The sequence below is a fragment of the Penicillium paradoxum genome (assembly GCF_028828445.1).
Source record: "Penicillium paradoxum strain IBT 22861 chromosome Unknown utg000005l_segment0_segment0, whole genome shotgun sequence".
NCBI lineage: Eukaryota > Fungi > Ascomycota > Eurotiomycetes > Eurotiales > Aspergillaceae > Penicillium > Penicillium paradoxum.
This window is the reverse complement of record NW_026643183.1, coordinates 2871533-2890539: the sequence shown is the minus strand read 5'-3', so window position 1 is coordinate 2890539 and position 19007 is coordinate 2871533. Positions and strand designations below refer to the sequence as shown.

General features: G+C 50.5%; 6 protein-coding genes across 6 annotated transcripts; 3 read left to right on the top strand and 3 right to left on the bottom strand.

Moving 5' to 3' along the window:
• Window positions 1-206: 206 nt before the first annotated feature.
• On the top strand, window positions 207-1985 carry N7457_006063 (M20 family dipeptidase; the record flags this gene model as incomplete). Its single annotated transcript, XM_057177107.1, has 4 exons — window positions 207-367; window positions 514-570; window positions 676-1746; window positions 1802-1985. The coding sequence occupies 4 exons, from the start codon at window positions 207-209 to the stop codon at window positions 1983-1985; spliced, it is 1473 nt and encodes a 490-aa protein (XP_057031409.1).
• A 381-nt stretch (window positions 1986-2366) lies between these two features.
• On the bottom strand, window positions 2367-7874 carry pld3 (phospholipase D; the record flags this gene model as incomplete). The annotated part of the gene is made up of 4 exons (XM_057177106.1): window positions 2367-2373; window positions 2427-2495; window positions 2555-7133; window positions 7187-7874. The coding sequence occupies 4 exons, from the start codon at window positions 7872-7874 to the stop codon at window positions 2367-2369; spliced, it is 5343 nt and encodes a 1780-aa protein (XP_057031408.1).
• Window positions 7875-8639: 765 nt separating this feature from the next.
• On the top strand, window positions 8640-9805 carry N7457_006061 (uncharacterized protein; the record flags this gene model as incomplete). The annotated part of the gene is made up of 2 exons (XM_057177105.1): window positions 8640-9015; window positions 9072-9805. Coding segments are annotated over 2 exons (1110 nt in total), but the record flags the coding sequence as incomplete, so codon positions are not given.
• A 512-nt stretch (window positions 9806-10317) lies between these two features.
• Window positions 10318-11079, bottom strand: N7457_006060 (60S ribosomal protein uL15; the record flags this gene model as incomplete). Its single annotated transcript, XM_057177104.1, has 3 exons — window positions 10318-10536; window positions 10718-10916; window positions 11048-11079. 3 exons carry the CDS (start codon window positions 11077-11079, stop codon window positions 10318-10320), a joined length of 450 nt encoding a protein of 149 aa, XP_057031406.1.
• A 308-nt stretch (window positions 11080-11387) lies between these two features.
• On the bottom strand, window positions 11388-13927 carry chl1 (DNA helicase; the record flags this gene model as incomplete). Its single annotated transcript, XM_057177103.1, has 4 exons — window positions 11388-12050; window positions 12368-13000; window positions 13089-13724; window positions 13787-13927. The coding sequence occupies 4 exons, from the start codon at window positions 13925-13927 to the stop codon at window positions 11388-11390; spliced, it is 2073 nt and encodes a 690-aa protein (XP_057031405.1).
• A 981-nt stretch (window positions 13928-14908) lies between these two features.
• N7457_006058 (uncharacterized protein) lies at window positions 14909-18883 on the top strand (the record flags this gene model as incomplete). Its single annotated transcript, XM_057177102.1, has 8 exons — window positions 14909-15018; window positions 15086-15821; window positions 15874-15993; window positions 16054-17355; window positions 18143-18185; window positions 18247-18309; window positions 18363-18772; window positions 18851-18883. The coding sequence occupies 8 exons, from the start codon at window positions 14909-14911 to the stop codon at window positions 18881-18883; spliced, it is 2817 nt and encodes a 938-aa protein (XP_057031404.1).
• Between the last annotated feature and the right edge of the window lie 124 nt (window positions 18884-19007).

Here is a 19007-nt window from a genome sequence, read left to right as displayed (position 1 = left end):
ATTCCGAATAATATTTTCCATTTTCCAACTTCTTACCTGTCTTGCCGTCCTAAGCATTTTTATAACAATAAATCAAAAAGAGCCGAAGTCCCGTATTTAGGCCCAAACAGGAAGTCCGTTGTAACGTCGCTACTGAGGGCGGAAACCAATTACGTGATAAGACACACTCCCTGGACTCTCTGCGGTTACCTCAGGGCAAAGACGGCATGCCCCTCTTTCCCCTCCGTCGCGTTCCTTTCGCAAAACCTGGACCTCTATTCTCTCGGATTTCTCCAGCTGTTCGTTCTCCTCTCTCCTCTCGACGCTTCTTCTACGGCTACATCAGTGATTCCAAAATGGCGCCCCAGCTAGAGCCCTTTTTCAAACAGTAAGTCTGCCTTGAAAGCGAAAAAAAAAACATCCCCCACGCTAACGTGTCAAAAGGGTCGATGCCTCGTCCAATGACTTCATCGATCGTAGGTAATGCTGGTATCTTACAAGGTCCTCGCTGATTCTGGTCAAGGTCTACGGAAGGCGGTTGCAATCCCATCTATCTCGGCGCAAGACGAGAACCGAGAGGATGTCTTCCGCGTGAGTGTCCCCTCAGTCAGCGCGGAATTAAAAAAAAAAAGAAATGCTGATCTCTCCAGATGGGCCAATTCCTTGCCGATGAGCTCACAGCTCTTGGAGCTGAAGTGGAGCAACGACCATTGGGCAAGCAGCCCGGCAAAGAGCATCTCGAGCTCCCCCGGTAGTCATTGCGCGATACGGTAACGATCCGAACAAGCGTACCATCTTGGTCTATGGACACTACGACGTGCAGCCCGCTCTGAAGGAAGACGGCTGGGCCACCGAGCCCTTTGAGTTGACCATTGACGAGAAGGACCGTATGTATGGCCGTGGTTCTACTGATGACAAGGGACCCGTTCTCGGCTGGCTCAATGTTATTGATGCCCACCGCAAGGCTGGCATTGAGTTCCCCGTCAACCTGCTATGCTGCTTCGAGGGAATGGAGGAGTATGGATCCGAGGGTCTGGATGACTTTATCCAGGCTGAGAGCAAGAAGTACTTCAAGGATACCGACGCTGTCTGTATCTCTGATAACTACTGGCTCGGTACTGAGAAGCCTTGCCTCACCTACGGTCTGCGCGGCTGCAACTACTACTCCATCAGCATTTCGGGACCCGCCCAAGACTTGCACAGCGGTGTCTTCGGTGGCTCTGCCCACGAGCCCATGACTGATCTGGTCAACGTGCTTTCCAAGCTGGTTGATCCCCAGGGTAATATCCTGATTCCCGGTCTCATGGATTTGGTTGCCCCTCTCTCTGAAGAAGAGCAGACCCTTTATCCAAACATTAGCTACTCTATGGATAACCTCCACGAGTCCTTGGGTTCCGAGACAAGCATCCACTCTACCAAGGAGCGCACTTTGATGGCCAGATGGAGATACCCCTCTCTGTCTATCCACGGTATCGAGGGTGCTTACTCGGCTCCCGGTGCGAAGACCGTCATTCCCGCTAAGGTCATTGGTAAATTCTCTATCCGTACCGTTCCCAACATGGAGAGCGCCGATGTGAATAAGCTGGTCTTCGACCACATCAAGGCCGAGTTTGCCAAGCTGAACAGTAAGAACACTATGGATGTTTGGCTGCAGCACGATGGTAAGTGGTGGGTTGCCAGCCCCAAGCACTGGAACTTCTCGGCCGCTGGCAAGGCGGTTCAGCAGGTGTTTGGCGTCGAGCCCGATATGACCCGTGAGGGTGGAAGGTGAGAGACTCTTTTCCATCAAAAAAAAGTAGCATCCCGACTAATGATTTGACAGCATTCCCGTCACATTGACTTTTGAGCAAGCCACTGGCAAGAACGTCTTGCTCCTCCCCATGGGAAGTTCGACTGATGCTGCCCACTCCATCAATGAGAAACTTGACAAGAGAAACTACATTGAGGGCACTAAGTTGTTGGGAGCTTACCTGCACTACGTTGCGGAGGAGCCTACCACCGCATAGATATAATTTTGAATTCAATTCATTCCCTGTTTACTTCATCTAAAATTCAAGACATTCTATCAATCAAACTATCACTCCGTACTGGAGTAATAAATCAAGAAATTGACTACTGGTTTCGGCAAATGAGTGTAGCAGCCATGCATGAAATATATATTACATGTGAACAAGAATATTGGTGTATCCAGGTTTTAATTACGTGTGTTACTACCGAATGGGCACACAAGAAGCCCTTGATCACCTAAAGCAGTGACTTGAAATGATCAGCCAAACAGCCAGATCCAAAGAAAATGAAAATGCATCAATCGCTATGGCGGCGCTCGAGAATTCCAACGTAGACAAACAGAGCAGAATATACGCCGTCAAGTGCAAAGCAATTCAAGATTAGTTACTATATATAGGTTAATATCATGTTCATGTAACAAATTTCAAGGGACAACTTACTAGATCTCCAGAGGAGAAATCTGATCCAAAGCATATAGCCAGTTTCCACCCTGCTCCTCCTTTTCGAGCCTGTAGACGAGAAATCGTTAGTGGATATCAAATCGAATGAGAGCGGATTCAAGACATACCAGTCATATGGCCACAAGATGAGGTGGCCTTGAGTCTTGTTAAGGAGACCCTCTGCACGGCCTTTATCCAAGTACTCATCTATACCATGAGGGTCACGCTTAGAGCCAATCGTTGTAGCTCTGCGCCTGCGTCTCCGAGACTGACTCGCCGAGTTTAGGTTCACGGCTTCAGAGTAATCGACATGAGCTGAGGCCGAGCGTGGTTTCTCGGCATCCTCCCCGGCGGCAAGACTAGTTACATCATTGGTCCCATTCGGGGTAGTGGTCGTTAAGTTCGGGTCCGATGCCATTTTCGTTGCGGCCTTCTCACCCATAGACGACAAGGTCTCTTGCTTTGCGAGCTGCTCAGACTGAGGAAGACGACCAGATTCGTTCCAAGACCCAATCTTATCATCAATTGACTGGGGGCTTTTCGGGTCTGCTTGCGCTGCTTCGGCTCTGGGGCCGATGAAAGACAACTGAGAGGCGATCGACATAGGAGAGCTGACGCCACCACCGGGTGTGAGAGGGCCACTTTGTTTTTGTTGCGGCTGGGCGGGCTTGTTCCCCTGTTGGCTCTGCATCTCTGCAAAACGTTCGCCATATGCGGCATACTCCTTATATTCCTTCCAGTTTTTCACCTCGTTGTCGGGCATGCAGCGGAACACAGATCGATAAATCTTAGTGTTTTTCTCAGCGACGGCTTGCCATGTGTCGAGGTAGAAGCCATCGATGATCGGGTCTCTCATGCAATCATTGTCGATGTAGATGCGCCTGAGGTCTGGAACGGATGGATGATGATGCTTCGAGGTTTCGCTTTCTTCTCTAGACGCGGTCAAACCAGTGCCGCCGGTCTCAGACTCGCGACTTGATGACCCAGACAACCCATGCCCCTGTGACGGGATATCCGTATTAATCTCGGAGTCGCGATTTGTCTCACCAGATGTTTCAGGTCTGTCCTTGGGGGTCGAAAGTGTTCGAGAGGGCTTGTGCGATGATGACTTCGGCCGTTCAATAGTACCCTTACCCTCTGAGGCGATGGGGGAGAGCAAAGCTTCTCTTCCATTGGCTTCCATCGCTGAATCTCGACCAACTCCCAATCCGGCTTGAATAGCCGCTGTCAGATGATCAGGGCCATCACCGCCCACGTCCTTCCGATGATCAGGATTTTCAGTAACTCGCGGGTCGGCAGTGAGCTTGCGATTGGATTTGAGATTAGGGTTACTACCTTGCTCCCAATCGACATCATGATTAAAGCTATACATGGCTTCAGAGCGAGAAAGGAACTCATCCTGGACACGATGCCGGCGCTCAACCATTTCTCTCTCATCTTGTCGTTCAATGGCCGAGGACCCTGAACCTCTTCGCTCTTCTCGGTTATCAGCTTGGTGATCAACTCCTTCGGCGACCTGGATTTTGCGTAGCTCTTCCTCAGTAGCGAAATCGTGTTCCATAAGCTCATCGACATCAATTCCGAGATGCTCTCTCATCAGACGCATACGCAAAGTGTGCGGGAATCGACCGACAAGGTACGGCTTGCCATTCATGGTCGACATGATCATATCGGTGTCTCGCACGATAGACGCAACCTCTGAATCACGCGAACCTAACATAGATCGTTCGTTGATGTTCGCGGAGCCAATGATAGCAGCACGATCGTCAACGACCATGCATTTGGCATGAATGTAAAGTTGCTCAGTAACCAATTGCTTTTGTGGTCCAATCTTGCCCCAAGTTCGCAAACTGTAGAACTGGATATAATCCTCGGGTTCGATTCCCAGAGCACGGAGGCGGCCGAAGATCGATGTTTCTCCACGGCAGATGCTACGGTATTGACACTGCATAATGAGGCGAACACTTGTACCACCTTCGCTGTCCACAGTATTTTGGAAGCCCGGCATGAGGGGAATGACAATGACAGCGCGCCATGCTTCCTCATTCTTAGCTGCTCGGACAATACGCTCAACCAGGGCATCTCCAATGAGATTCTCAATCTTGCGTCCATCAATCTCGCAAGTGCTGATGAAGAACTGATTCTCGATGTAGACGAAATGTTCAGATTCTTCAATCAATTTCACGTAGGCATTCATGATGCTGTGTTCAGTGACATCGGGTGTTCCCGTCGACCACATGCTGCTAGACCGGAGTATTTGTACCTCACATGTGCCATCAAGACCCAGAGCTTCCAAATCTGCGGGGTTGAAATCAGGTGGCGGCAAGAGGAATGGCGTCGGCCGCGTGGGCTTCCGTTGGCGAAGAATATAGTTCCACCGTTGCACGAAATGACGAGTAAGATCCCGAGCAGGCTGGCCCACGACATGCATGGAAATATCGTGCCATGGCATTCGCGGCACGACATTACGGTCGTACATCTCCTCATAGGGCTTGTCAAGGTCATAGAAATCTTGGATTCTGGGATTGGAATAGTCCTTACCGGGCCAAAGTTGACAATGGTCTGCATCTTTGGGACCGTCAGTGGTTTCAAACCCAGTAGGTTTGTCATCGGTTAACTGATGCTGAGGAGTATCCCAACGCCCAAAGCACAGATCAATGCCACCGACAAATGCGATAGTATGATCAATAAGACAGAGCTTCTCATGGTGGGCCCAGAAGAAGGTATTTTGTCGGAATTGATTTGGTGATCGCTGAACAAAGATATTGGGATGGAGATCGAGGAGAGAGAACTTGGAATACTCCGAGTCAATGGGAATGGCGGAGTTGATGTTGCGGTACATAATGACAAACACCTTGACACCTTCTCGAGCTTTCTGCTGCAGGAGACGATCCAGGCGCCATTTCTGGCTGATGGCAGCAGGGCGACGCATGTACAGCTCCGGACTCAGCCACCAATCATGGATATAGATAACGTCCTTTGCCTGGTTGATTGCTCGTGAGACAACCCACATATGGTCTCGTGCGTCAACCAACCACTGCGCAAAGCAATTTTGTCGCACAGGCGCAAAACTATCAAACCGATTCGGATGCATCCAGGGGGTATTGGCAACCATGAAACGGATCGAGTCTTCGAACTGTTGCAATTGACGCTCATTCCGAGCTAGTAGTTTGAGCTTGCGTTCAGAGTTCTCAAGGCGGAGGGTGTGGTGTTGAGGATGTCTCGCAGATTGCTTTGCAGACTTGGCAAGATCCTTCGGATGTTGATTGCGTAGACTCAATTTCGGTGTCTGGATCTTGAAATGGGGATCCACCAAAAAGACATCGTAAATGTTCATCTCTTCAGGTGAATCCACGCAGACTACGTAGCTGTGCCTGACCAAAAACCATTTGGGCCAATGGCGCTTTTTGACCAAAGAAGGCGTGAGGGCTTTGCGGAAATCAAGACCTTTGGAGGATTGGATGATCAAGAAACCTTCTTTGCCATGATAACTGCCTTCAGCGGCCAGGCGGACGCCCAGAGCAGATAATTCCAAAAATTTACACAAGCGATTGCTGTCAGCCCTGAATATCAGGAACCTGATCATCTTTTGCAAATAAAGCTCGAGCTTCTTCCGCTGCCTGCCAGGGTATGTTTCTTTTCTGGCACCCCCTTCGTGGGCGGAGGAAGGCCCTGCGGCCGAGTCTCCTTCCGGGTTGGTGATACTGGATTTTCTGCGGGCAAGTGGACCAGAGACTTTACGCTGGTGTGGTTGTTGACTTTGCTTTTTCTTTGTCGAAGGCCTCTCTGTCCCACTCATGCCCTCTGCACCGGTCTCATAACCACCTTCTTCATCCTCATCCTCGAATTCGCTTTCAAGACCTCGCACGCCTCGCATGTAGGGGAACGCACTTCTGGGGAAGCGAGGGAGACTCGGGCTGTTTTCGCTCGTACGTAGCTGAATGTACTTTTGAGTCCCCAGATGAAGCTTATACTTGAGATGCAGATTGGCAAAATCCCTCAGCGTGCGGAAGATGATCCATTTCATACGGGTCATGCCGCTTCCGTATTCCATTTCAATCCGGAAGACTAGATGACGATCGCCGGAGTGAGAGTCAATACGGCTGTCTGTGACTCGAACCTTCAATTGCTCCAAGAGAATCGGGATCCTCTTGCTGCCATGTTCATCTCGTTGGAAAGCACTAGCCAGGATAAGCGCAGCAGGCACAGCCGAAGCAAGTTCAGCCAGTAACTCTGCGGATTTTTTATTGTCCACAGCGTTATCTGGCCTTCGTCGTTGCCCAATGAGCTTGAGACCAGCCTTGATTTGCTTCCATCGTTGAGCACTGGCACTTGTGCCACGTTCAGTTCGATGGCGTCTCCAGCTCGCTGTTAGGCTTTCATCATTTCCAGATGGCCCGCCAAACCCAGTCAGTCGTCTCAAGTTGCTCGGCCGCTGTTCGTCTTGATTGGCATCCGCGTCCCGGTCAGTATAACTGGCACCCCGTGTATTAGCCCATGGACGGCTTCTCATCCGCCGACTGAGCCTCTCACGGCCTTCATCTTCCGAAACGCCTTCCCGTGGTTGGGGCATGAAGTCCGTCGTGCTCGCTCTTCGGGGGAACAGATTAGTGCGATAGTTCTCGAATGGCGCAAACGAAGATGAAAAGTGAAACGATGGCCTGCGCGTCGTTTTGGGCGTTGTAGGTGCCGTGTAAGGACCACCTTCTTCCTCTCGTTGTTTCCGCCGCCGTGACATTTTTCTTTTTCCCGGGGCTCACGTTGCTCGCCGCCGCTCTCCTCCGCGTCAGCATCGATCTCACTTCCTTCTTCTTCCAGGGGCTCTGGGAAACGGAACTCTCCCCTTTCCGATCCAGGTGTAACCATATCGCCTGGGGCCGGTCGGAAGTCCGCACTGGCACTACTTGGAGATCGCGAGTGCGACGCAAATGCGGGCGTAGTAGCGAGGGACTTGAGTTTGCCAAACAACGACTGTTTCCCCTTCGGACCCTGATCATCATCGTCGGCATGTTGGGATGCAGGTCGAGATTGCGGCCGGGACTGAGATATGTCGGGAGCCTCGTTGTCTGTATCTCGGAATTGTACACTCTGGGCACGGGATGGAGGAGACATTCCAGGGTTGGACGCCTGATGCTGAGGGCGACTCCATGGTTGGGGGTCTTCGGTTGACCGGTTTGGCGGTCGAATGCTCAGTGATGACCTGCCCCTCGGTGAGCTGTGTTTCAGGGACGATGAACGCGCATTTTCCTTGTCGCCCAGGGTTCCATCTGCTTCCTTATCGTCTGTGGGTTGGGCCTGGTTGAAAGAGGCCGGTTTCTTGGATTCGGTCGGAGGAGGGAACTGCGGCGCTGAGTTTGGTCCATTGGAACTTGTAAGGGGCTCTGGATTCTTTGCTTCAGCCTTCAGCGAGCCAGTTTCGACGTCCTTGTGAGCTGAAGAGGCCGACATGTTGGTGCTAATGCAAGGTAATTATCAGTTGCCGTCCAGGGGGTGGGGGAGTTCAGGAACATTACATTTGGATCAATGACCTGGCAAAAGCTGACCAGCATTCGTCATTATCCCAATGAGAAATTTAGGGAACTTGGATAAAGGGAGGAGACATGAACACCTTGTTGACATTAAAGGAGCTTTAGATAAATTAGTTTACAGTGGAGTCGCGCCCCAGTTTGCTGGCCTCCGACTGGAGACCCGGTCCCAAGCGGGCGGTCAGATTTTGGGAAAAAAGGGGGCTTAGGGGGCGCTATATAGTACGATTATGGAGTACGGAGTATAGAGGACGGAATACTGTTCTCAATGACAAGGTACGCTATAGAATATTGCACCGATCAGGAGGATGTAAATGTGCTATCCCATGATAGAGTAGGGAGAGATTCACATTGATGTACATAGTGGCATATAACATATACCATGAGTAGCTGGGAGAACGAAATATAAATTTGGAAAAAGCGAAAGAGAAAGAGAAAGAAGAAGAAAGAAAGAAAAAAACTCATCGAGATAATGACCTGGGACCTCTACTATATACATAAGTAGGGGAACTCCCTGAGGCTACTCCGTACTTCCGTCGCCTCGGCTTTTTGTAGTATACGGAATACCCGAGTCGCCTTTAACAGAGAACCATTGAGCTATTCCTCCCCACCATTTAAACCCCTCTCTCGACCATATCTGCATCCCACACCCCCCAGTTGCTACCACCATTTTCTATCAACCCTCACAATGTCCGACGACCCGATCAAGTCCTATGATGATTCAGGCCGATCCAGCCCGATCTCCATCTCCCAGACTGTCTACGCAATTGCTGGTATATCAGTGACCGTCTTCGGATTGGAAGAGCTTCATGAAGAAGCCTCGGAGGTCGCATGTCTATGGCTTCTGCATCCCAGATTAGCTTCTCAAGCACGTATGACAAGCATTGCCAACTCCGTCCTTGCCGACTGGAACACCAGAAATAAAGGAAATCCATCGGCCAAGGGCCTGATTGCTGTTGCATTTGATCAGCGAAACCATGGGAGTCGGGAAATTGATCCTCTTGCCAATAAGGCCTGGAGACAGGGCAATCCCCGACATGCGCAGGACATGTTCTCCATCTTCCGTGAGTGACAGAATACCTGGGTGAATCATAAGATATAAGATTCTAACTAAATCTAGAGGGCACTGCAAGAGATACATCGTTACTTATGGATTACCTTGCTTCCTACACATTCCCCAATGGCGAGCATCAAATCACCGAGAATCTAGTCCTGGGAGTCTCGCTGGGTGGACACGCGACATGGAGCTGTTTACTGCATGAGCCTCGTGTCAGCGCCGGCGTGGTCATTATCGGCTGTCCGGACTACATCAATCTGATGGCAGACCGTGCACGACTCTCAAAGCTGCCATCATGGACCAAAAGTGACCCGCCCGGCGCCGAGGTACTTGGATCGGAAGCTTTGCCGACTTCGTTCTTGGAGACTGCTAAGCAATATGATCCTGCCGGTATGATGCTGCAGCATGTGGATTGTGGGCCATCAACCAGTCCTCTGCGCGAGGGGCCATTGCCGCAGCCTTCGGAAAAAGAACAGCAGGTGCTCCGGCCGATTCTGACTCGTGCCTTGGCTGGTAAACGCATTTTGAATCTGTCCGGCGGTGTGGACAAGCTCGTTCCTTATCATCGGGGAAAGCTATTCCTTGACTGGTTCAAGCAGACGATCTCGCCCGATGGGTGGTTCGGTGATGGCGGAGTGTCATTCGAAGATATCATTGACCAGACGGCAGGCCATGAGGTCACTGCGAAAATGATCGATGAGGCTGTTCGGTTTATCAGCGAAACCTTGGCCGCAGGCCCAAAAAAAAGCCGAGCGACGGGGCTCGGTGCGAGAGTCGAAGATCTGAGTGTCGATGAGTGTAAATGTTTCACTTCTAGATAGAAGTTAGATGCGATTATGAAAGAACCTTGAAAGAACCTTGATGAATCCGTTGCATCTGCAGTTGACATAAGAAAGAGCCCAAAATCTACGATAACCGTAGGCTGTAAATGGACAGCATGAATGTTCCTGGAAATTTGGATCATCCGGTCTACATGAGCATGGCTCATTCATTCAACCAAATCCAAGGTCTGCGCTCCACGAGTAGAGGCAGACCAGATATGCATGACAAGCATTTGAAAAAATCCTCCTTATGGTATTTGTTTAACACACTGATGAAATCGTAAGGGCATTCGGAGGCCATATGCTATGCTGATTGCATACAAAAAAAAACCCTTTTTATTTTCGACCGCACGAACCGACTTGGTTTCGGTTCGGGCAGGTCTCATTTTGAGTTCCGATCGTCCTCCATGCTGGCGAACGAACACAGCTAGGGCTTCAAATTGCCCCTATTCACCCAGCCTTCTCCAGAAATCTCGACGAATCAACGCTTATGCGACGAGCTCAACAACACCACCGGCGGCCTTGATCTTCTCCTCAGCATCGCGGCTGACGTAGCGGGCACGGACGACGACGGGGATCTGGGGGAGACGGCCCTTTCCGAGGACCTTGGAGTAGCCGAGGGGCAGGAGGTCGATGACGGGGGCGACATCGGTCTTTTGACCGCTCAGGTAGGCGTCACGCTGCTCAGCGGGGACGAGAGACCAGAGCTGTGCGGGAGAAGAAAAGGCCAGTTAGCGAAATGATCAATCCCCATGAATCCTATTTTCCATATTCTTCATCTTGTAGATCGGCATCCCTCCTCTTTGCATGCTATCGCTCTTTCATACCCAGCCCCGATCGACAATCTCTTCCTTTTCAAATTCAATCGACTTGTAGGATGGAACGTACCTTATCGACGTTGATGGTGGGCTTCCAGAACTGCTGGTTGGTCTTGTGGAAGTAGCGCATACCGACCTTACCGAAGTAACCGGGGTGGAACTTGTCGATGTTGGTACGGTGGTGGTGCTGACCACCGGCCATACCGCGACCACCGGGGGACTTGCGGTGCTTGCCGACACGACCGTAACCGGCAGACACATGGCCGCGGCTGCGAAAGATGAGAGGTTAGTGATACGTTGGTGTGATATTGCGACGGGCTATGACGAATTTGGTTTTTCTGGTCGCGATCGACGAGAAAAGAATCCGATTCAGACGGCACAGGAAAGGGTGTCGACTCACTGCTTCCGGGTGTTCGAGAAACGGGTAGGCATCTTGTCGGCGGGGGTGTTTCGACAAGACCGTTGATGTTTGGCGTTGAAGGGATCGTTCCGTCTACAAGATGTTGAAATCCAGGCTTAGAGTGTGCGCTAACAAATTCGCTTGTCCCGTGATCGTAAAACCCTAGCCCTGGCTTTGTCAGATGTTATGTCATCAAATATTTACAACGACTTACACCGCTCGTAGTTTCTGCCATATTTAGGGCTTGGGAGCGTCTACGAAGTACGCAACAATCTGATGACCACGATGACATGTAAATAGGTAATCATATTATGTGTAATTTTTCATTGCACGTACTGAATTACCCCCTGTCTTCAGCGAAGAACTTAGACAGTCGTTGCACGGTCATCTGAGCCGCTCGCGTAGGAGGCGCTGGGATCAAGCTCCCTCTAATCCAACCGGGCAGCTTTTGCTGGATTCGCGGCAACTCATACCGGCGATCGATCATGACGATGGCAGCATAGTCATTCACATGTCTAATTGCTCTTCCAATGCACTGATTAACTGCTCGCATGCATGAATTTTCGTAGAAGTCCCTCCCAGCCGCCTTGCCTGCTGCTTTCCTTTCCGCCTCAGAGCCAGAAGCCTGTTTGTAAGTCTTCTCCTCAAGATATTGGATTTTAGCCTGCCAGATAGCACTGCGAATATTGGGAAAGGGGAGGCCAATAATGAAGACTCCACGCCCTAGCTTGTCAGAGAAGTTGATGCCTTCCGACAACTTTCCACCCACGATAGACAGAAGCAAGGCACCTGAGCCTGATTCAACGGACTCGGTATATTCCCGCAGCAAAACATCTGTAGATATGGCCGCGTCACGAGATTCATACAAGATCTTTTTCTTCCGTTCGAGAAGATTGAGGATAGTTTGACCGTTCCCATTGGGAATAGGCTTCTTCCAAACACCTAGGACATGATTGAGATAGTCATAACTGGGAAAGAACGCAACAACACCATCTGGGATGACCTGACAGAGTGTTGTTATCGTACGCCCGAGATCGGTGATCTAGTTGACAAGTAAGCAGCAAAACGTCTCGAGATATGGCTATTTACATACCATTTTTTCTGAATTTCGTGCCTCATAAGTAAAGTCAAATTCGTTTCCCATCAATCCTTGGGTCAAGGACTGGGCCACCAAGTTAGATTTAGGAATGACGTGGCCATAACTAAATGTACCCAGTCGTTCTGAAGACACGTATGAGAACAAATGATTCATATAGTCTGACATCTGGTTTGGGGTATGAGAGAACTGCAGTGACCGAAAGGAATTCGACTCGCACTTACAGGAGACATAGTACCACCAGCTAGAATGACAGCCCTAGCATCTTCGGCAATTTCACGAAAGTGGTTGGTAGGGTCAAGGAGCATGTACTTCAACATGATATCATCTTGTATTTTCTGAAAGAAAAGACGTCCCTCTTCCGAAGGATTCATCAGGGGAAGAAGAAAGCTCTGGATATGGAACAGAACTGGCATCGTTGTCTTGTCCCTGTGACGACCAGATTGCGGCTGTTGCGAGGATTCAACATAGCCATCAACTTTTCGGGCAAGCTTGCTCTCTTGCAAATACCGAGAAAGTTTATATGGGTTGATCTGGTCAACTCCCTTTCCGGCCATGAGATCTGACGCTTGGACCGAACCTTCCACTGGTCCCTTTTGCTGAGAGATTGACTTCAGCTGCTCTGCAATGGAGCTCACCAGCCGGATGACTTGGGCAATGTAGTTTCTATTTTTTCCTTTCAATCTGTTCTTGAATTTGCGAGCATAGGTCGTCAGCTGTCCGATAGCGGTCTGTAGTTGACTCAGTGAGACAGCGACTGAGTGAATGCCAGTTATCGCATCCATGAGGTTGTGAGCCTCATCGATGATGACAATATGACCTTTGACGGAAAGATTGAGGGCCTCACGGGCTGATCTCTGTAGCAGCAAGGGATATGGAAGTGTCACAATCTGATATTGAGTGAGAATAAACATTGGGACTGTCAGTGGAGGGGGGGACACTTACCTCGCTGTGTTTGATGACTGGACGAGACGCATAGTAGGGACATATTCCCAGCTTTTGTCCCACGTTGGCAATATCTTCGATGTCTTTGACTGTTGCCAAAGCATGGTCCCTAAACTCAAGAGACAAGGCCTCGTCGTCTTTGGACGGAATAAAGGAGCACTTTTTGTCGGCTGCTCTACCGGCTTGCTGTAGGTCTAAACACTTTTCATTGATTGCGGTGTTATTCTCCAAAGCCCGGACCTTCGGGTTGATGCACAGATTCTTTCTGGACCCTAAGGAGAGGTGTTTCACACGCTCCTCGAGTTTGGAGAATTCGTCTTTGCTCTCTGGGTCGAGGTCGCTGGGGATACTGGAGGGAAACTTGACCCGTCGCAATTCACCAGCAAACTGGCTTAGCTGAGAATGGGTTCTTGAACAAAAAAAGATCTTAATCTCGTTATCTGCTTCATCCTCGTCATCTTTCTTTTGCGTTGAGAATTTCCCTTGGAACCGTTCCAACAGAGCCCGGGTGCTTGCAGAAAGGCCGTCGGAATTGCCCGAGTCATTCTGCTTGTTACGGGTATCTGCATCGCTCTCATAGTCATCAAGAACAAATTGATCCTCGTCAACCAGTTGCGGAGCCGATTCATCTCGTCGCTATTTCCTAGTTGGTATACAGAGCCCTGCCACTTGACTTCCCGGGGAGATTATGTGCGTACCTGCTTTTTACGGGGTCGTTCTGCATTGTCCGCATGTTTCAACCGATCTTCCTCTTGTCGAATCTTAGATAATCGGGCTTCGAATTCTTGTCTTTTTTCAGTGATAGCACGTCTCGATTCCCGTTTGGCATGTTCGAGCATCCAGTCCGGCTCATCATCGTCGCCTCGGGAATTGTCAAAACTTGAAAGCTCCTTATTCCTTTTCTTTTTTTTCCACTAGGACCCACCTGTTGCATCGACCGTTTCTTGAAAGGCCTTTCGCTTATGATCTCGAAGCCATGTCAAGGCACCGCAGATTAAGCTTAGAGATTTTCCCTTTTGGGAAGAGGCTTAGCCCAAGGTCGATATGACGTTCAGCTCTGGGGCTGTGGATTGTGACAACTTACAGTACCTGTACGGAGTACGATGGGATTAGTGTTAAAATAAAAAAAGAACACTTCTAGCGTGCTTACCAGTGGGGGACTCGAATACGGCAATCTTGCTCTCTTCCAGGCACGTGTATAAAGCCTCCATAAACTGGAGCTGGATGTCATATGGCGTATAGGGATGATGAAAATCCCGCATGGTTTCCCGTCGAGGAAAGGATCTCTGCTCTACGGAGTAAGTAGTAAAGGGAATTGATAAAAATAAAAAGCCGTGAGTGGAGCTTAGGCTAAGACATCACTTCAGGGGAAAGGAGAGGAAATAATTTGCGGGTCTGCAGGAGATGGAGTACTCCGTACTCCGTACACCATACGGAGTACGCCATACAACATCCAGCATACGGAGTACATCATACGGAGTACACCATTCACCATTCACCATTCAACATCCAACGTCCAACATCCAACATCCCGGGACTCCATACTCCGTACTCCATACTTCATCCTCCGTACATGCATCGATGTTACGCCCTACATCTATATTCTCTGTCTCACGTTGAGGCTGACAAGCCTATTAATAACCCCGTTGGACCTGTGGGGCTCAGTTCTTGTATCTGGCAAACACCTTGGCGGGTCTCTATTTTTTTTTTCTCTTAATTTCGCCTTTCCCCTCTTCTTGACACTATCCGACTATTGGCACTAGGGCCTGGGAAGTTGGATTGCCCTCATTTCCCCCCAAATAAACTGAATTACAATTACCATGAACAGACCGCCACAAGGTCACGGTCAGCAACGGCCAGGTGCAACATGGTATCCAGGGGGGCAAGATGACTTCTACATGCCAGAGGTCATATCCCCATCTCCTCAAAGGTATGATTTAATCCCATTTGCATCTCTCTGGGATGGCAAAAATAAGAGTACTAATTCATCCCGGCAGAGTGATGCCAGAGGTTCCGGAGAACATGCAGGACAATATTGCTCAAATGGAATACAACACTCACGACCCCCGCCGCGGCCAACAATCCCCCGCGCAATACCAACGTGCCCAGGCCCAGTATCCCGAGCGCACTTCCTCCGCCGCCCAAGGACCACCGCAACACAACGAGTTTCATGATCCGAGTTCCTACGCGCAGTCCGCGACTTACGACAGCATGGATCATCCCAACTTCTCGCCCTTCCCGGTTCTACGAAACCCACCGCCTAATGTCCCACCCACCGATGAACAGCGCGAGGCGAATTTGGAGCGCGCGCGAATGGCCGTGCTCTCGACCACGGATCCAGAGATGCAACTGGCGTGGGCCCTGGACGCCCTCGCCTTTGTTGAGGTCGCCGCGCAAAACGAAGCCCGTCTCTGCTTGACCCAACCGCCGCGCCCGCAGACCCCGCAAGTTGAGCGCCAGCTACGAGTCGACGCGATGAACATCGTCGGCTTTCTGGCCGAGCAGCGTCACCCCAAAGCGGAATTCATCAAGGGCATGTGGCTCGAGTTTGGCAAATTTGGCTGTCCCGTCGATCGCAAGGAGGCATTTCGATCCTACTCCCGAGCCGCTGAGAAGGGATATGCGCGTGCCGAGTACCGGATCGGAATGCAGTTTGAGAGCTCGGGCGAGCCAGAGAAGGCGATCAAACATTACGAGCGGGGTGTTGCGCGGGCGGATTCTGCCTCATACTATGTGAGCATTGAGACGAACTTGCCCAAAAATGAAGAAACTAACATTCTTGCAGCGCCTGGGAATGATGATTCTTTTGGGACAGCACGGTCAACGCCAGGATTTCAACACTGGATTGGATTACATTCGGCTGGCAGCGCAGTCGTGCGACCAGAACGCACCTCAAGGTGCATACGTGAGTCTCATTCTGGGGAAGGTTTCGTTTCCCCCCTGAAATAACTCTAACCCGCAATAGGTATATGGTATGCTCCTAGCTCGGGAGCTCCCTCAAGTGAGCGTCCCGGAAAGCTTCCTACCCCTTGATCTCAATTTGGCACGTGTCAATATCGAAAAAGCTGCATATCACGGATTTGCCAAGGCTCAAGTCAAGATGGGTGCTGCCTATGAACTCTGTCAACTCAGCTGTGATTTCAACCCTGCGCTGTCTCTGCATTATAATGCACTGGCAGCCCGCCAGGGCGAGCCCGAAGCGGAGATGGCGATCAGCAAGTGGTTCCTGTGTGGGCATGAAGGCGTTTTTGAGAAGAACGACGAGCTGGCATTTACATATGCCCAACGTGCGGCTCAGAGTGGCCTTCCGACCGCTGAATTTGCTCTGGGTTACTTCTATGAAGTAGGTATCTTCGTGCCGGTGGATATCAAGGAAGCTCGCTCTTGGTATGCCAAGTCCGCCGCCAGTGGCAATAAGGATGCGTCTGGTCGGATTGAAAGCATCTCACGCTCTAAGACCCTGTCCAGAAAGGATCATGAGAAGGTCGCCATCTCACGTATCAAGTCGACGCGGTATACAGCTCACCAGCGAGGCGCATCTTTGGAACCAACTCCAGAGAATATCCAAATGCCAGATCCTACGCGAATGAACTTGTCGGACAGCCCGCCATCTGCGGCACCTTATCCCGATCGTCCTCATTCTACACGTCCGCGGCCCCAGCAGGGTTACCAGCTGTCAGACACCCGACCAAGCTCGGCTTTCGGCGTCAACCCCAACCTTCGATCCAATGCACCTTCAGGTTACGGCGGCCCACCTCCTCCGGGCCCTGGATCTCGCACCCCATCATATGGACCAGGTGGACCCATAAACTACCGCCAGTCAGGCCCTGGAACTCCTGTCAGCGCCCCTGCTGGACCAGCAAGTCCCCAGCCCAATAACATGATCAGTCCCGGTGGGACTCCTCGTCTTGATATTGGCTATTCTGCGCCAATGCCACCTCCCGGCGGACGACGCCCACCGCCTCGACTTGATTCGGCTCCGGAGCGCAAGCCCATGAGACATCCTGTCTCCGGTCACTCCGGGCTACCCTCCCCCGGGATGCCATCTCCTCGTCTGCCGGGCTCTCCTTCATTCCCCCCACGTATGGAATCTCGACAACCGTCTCATGGCTCGGGTGCATCCACACCTCAGGCGCCACCCTCGGTTGCATCGTCGACTTCATCCGCGCCGCAGCAAAAGCCCGCGAAGCCTGCCCCGCCACCAAGCAAAGGACCCAAGACATTTGAAGAAATGGGTGTTCCTAGTGCCAATAAAGACAGTGACTGTGTAAGCACATCTCCTACCCTTGACCAAACGTTTTGAACCAAATCTAATTGTTGCAGATTGTGATGTGATACCCCGGGCTCCTTTTATCTCCTTCGTCTCCCATCCTTCAACCTCGTTTTTATGTCTTGCATTTTCTTTACGCTTATAATCTCGGGGTTCCAAAAGCTCTTGACCCCCGAGAGGCGAACGGTTTCCAATAGGTCTTCCCATGTTTCCACATAACTGCATTTGTCCCCCAATTCTTTTTCCTTTTGCTTTTTTTTTTTTTTTTTTTGCTTCCTTCTTTTCTGAACATATGATATTTGTTTGTCTTATTTCCCCATGAGCCCACCTTGAGTACGAATTAGATATCAGGAGTAGTCATGAATTTATCGTTTCCAATGTTGAGGGTCAATATTCCACGTGAGATCACTTGATTCTCATTCTCTCCCGGGGGCCATTTGGTACAACATCCTCCCAATTTCCAGGACTCCAACATGGCTCCACGTAAGCCGAGGAATAATGCATCTACTAGTGATGGTGAGATGTACATTGGGATTCTCTCAGACTGATCTCACTGGCTGACTGTCGCTGAGATGCTTCCATGATCCGGGAATACCTGCGTGAGTCTCCCGATCCATATGGTCCAGGTCAATGACTGACTCGCCAACTTTCCAGGCCAACAAAAGTATGTTAGCTCGGATTGATTATTCTTGTGGTGACTAACATTTCTGGGCATAGTCGTCCATATTCGGTTTGTTCTGGTCCCAGGGCTAGAGAGACAGCCTGTTGAACACGCATTATTTAGGCCATTGATGTTTCTGCAAACCTTCACAATAAGGTGACCAAAAGTAAGGAGAGTACTGTGATCTTGTCCTGGGCTTTCCTGACATATATATATTTTTTATATAGCACAAGCCGCAAAGCTTCTCCGGGATTTGCATGAGAAGAAAGAGATCGAAGGACGGATTTCTGGTAAGCCAGACATAATCGCAAATATGAGGATCACTCGATCGAATAGTGTATAGGCAAACAAACAGTCTATCATGCTATACAGGATCCCTCGGACAGCATAACCCCCGAGATAGCTGCAGCTCTCAAGCTTGACATCGAAAGGCTCAAAAGTCAGTTGTCAACTATAAAGGCAAATGAGAAAATGGCCCGAGCAGCCTTAGCATCCCTGCATGCAAAGCCCCGAGTGTCCTCTCTCCGGCAGGACATCAGCCGCCTTGAAAGTCAGAATTCAATGATCCAGGCCCGTCTAGCAAGTCGCCATGAGGGGGACTCGATTCAAATGTCATCAGCAGAGAGAGAAACGCTTGAAAAAGAATGGGGAAAATGGCAACGGCATGTCAGCGTGCGTCGTCGGATATGTCGCGAGCTGTGGGGACATTGCTCTGAGGTCCTTCCGGAGGGCATGACCGCGTCCGAGCTGTGGGTGAGTTCAAGAGAGAGAGAGAGAGACATAGGCCAACATCCAGTGTCAATGCCCACGAATTCTGACAAATGTTATCAGGAATCTTTGGGGCTTGAAGGAACGCTCCAATAAGCGCTCATTGCGGAGTGGTGATCTCTCTAGTCCCCACTTGGTCACATCATTTGACACGAACAACGTACGTTTCCTACAAGAGCTAGGCACTGAAGACTTTCCCCAAAGGGCTTATGAGGCTATG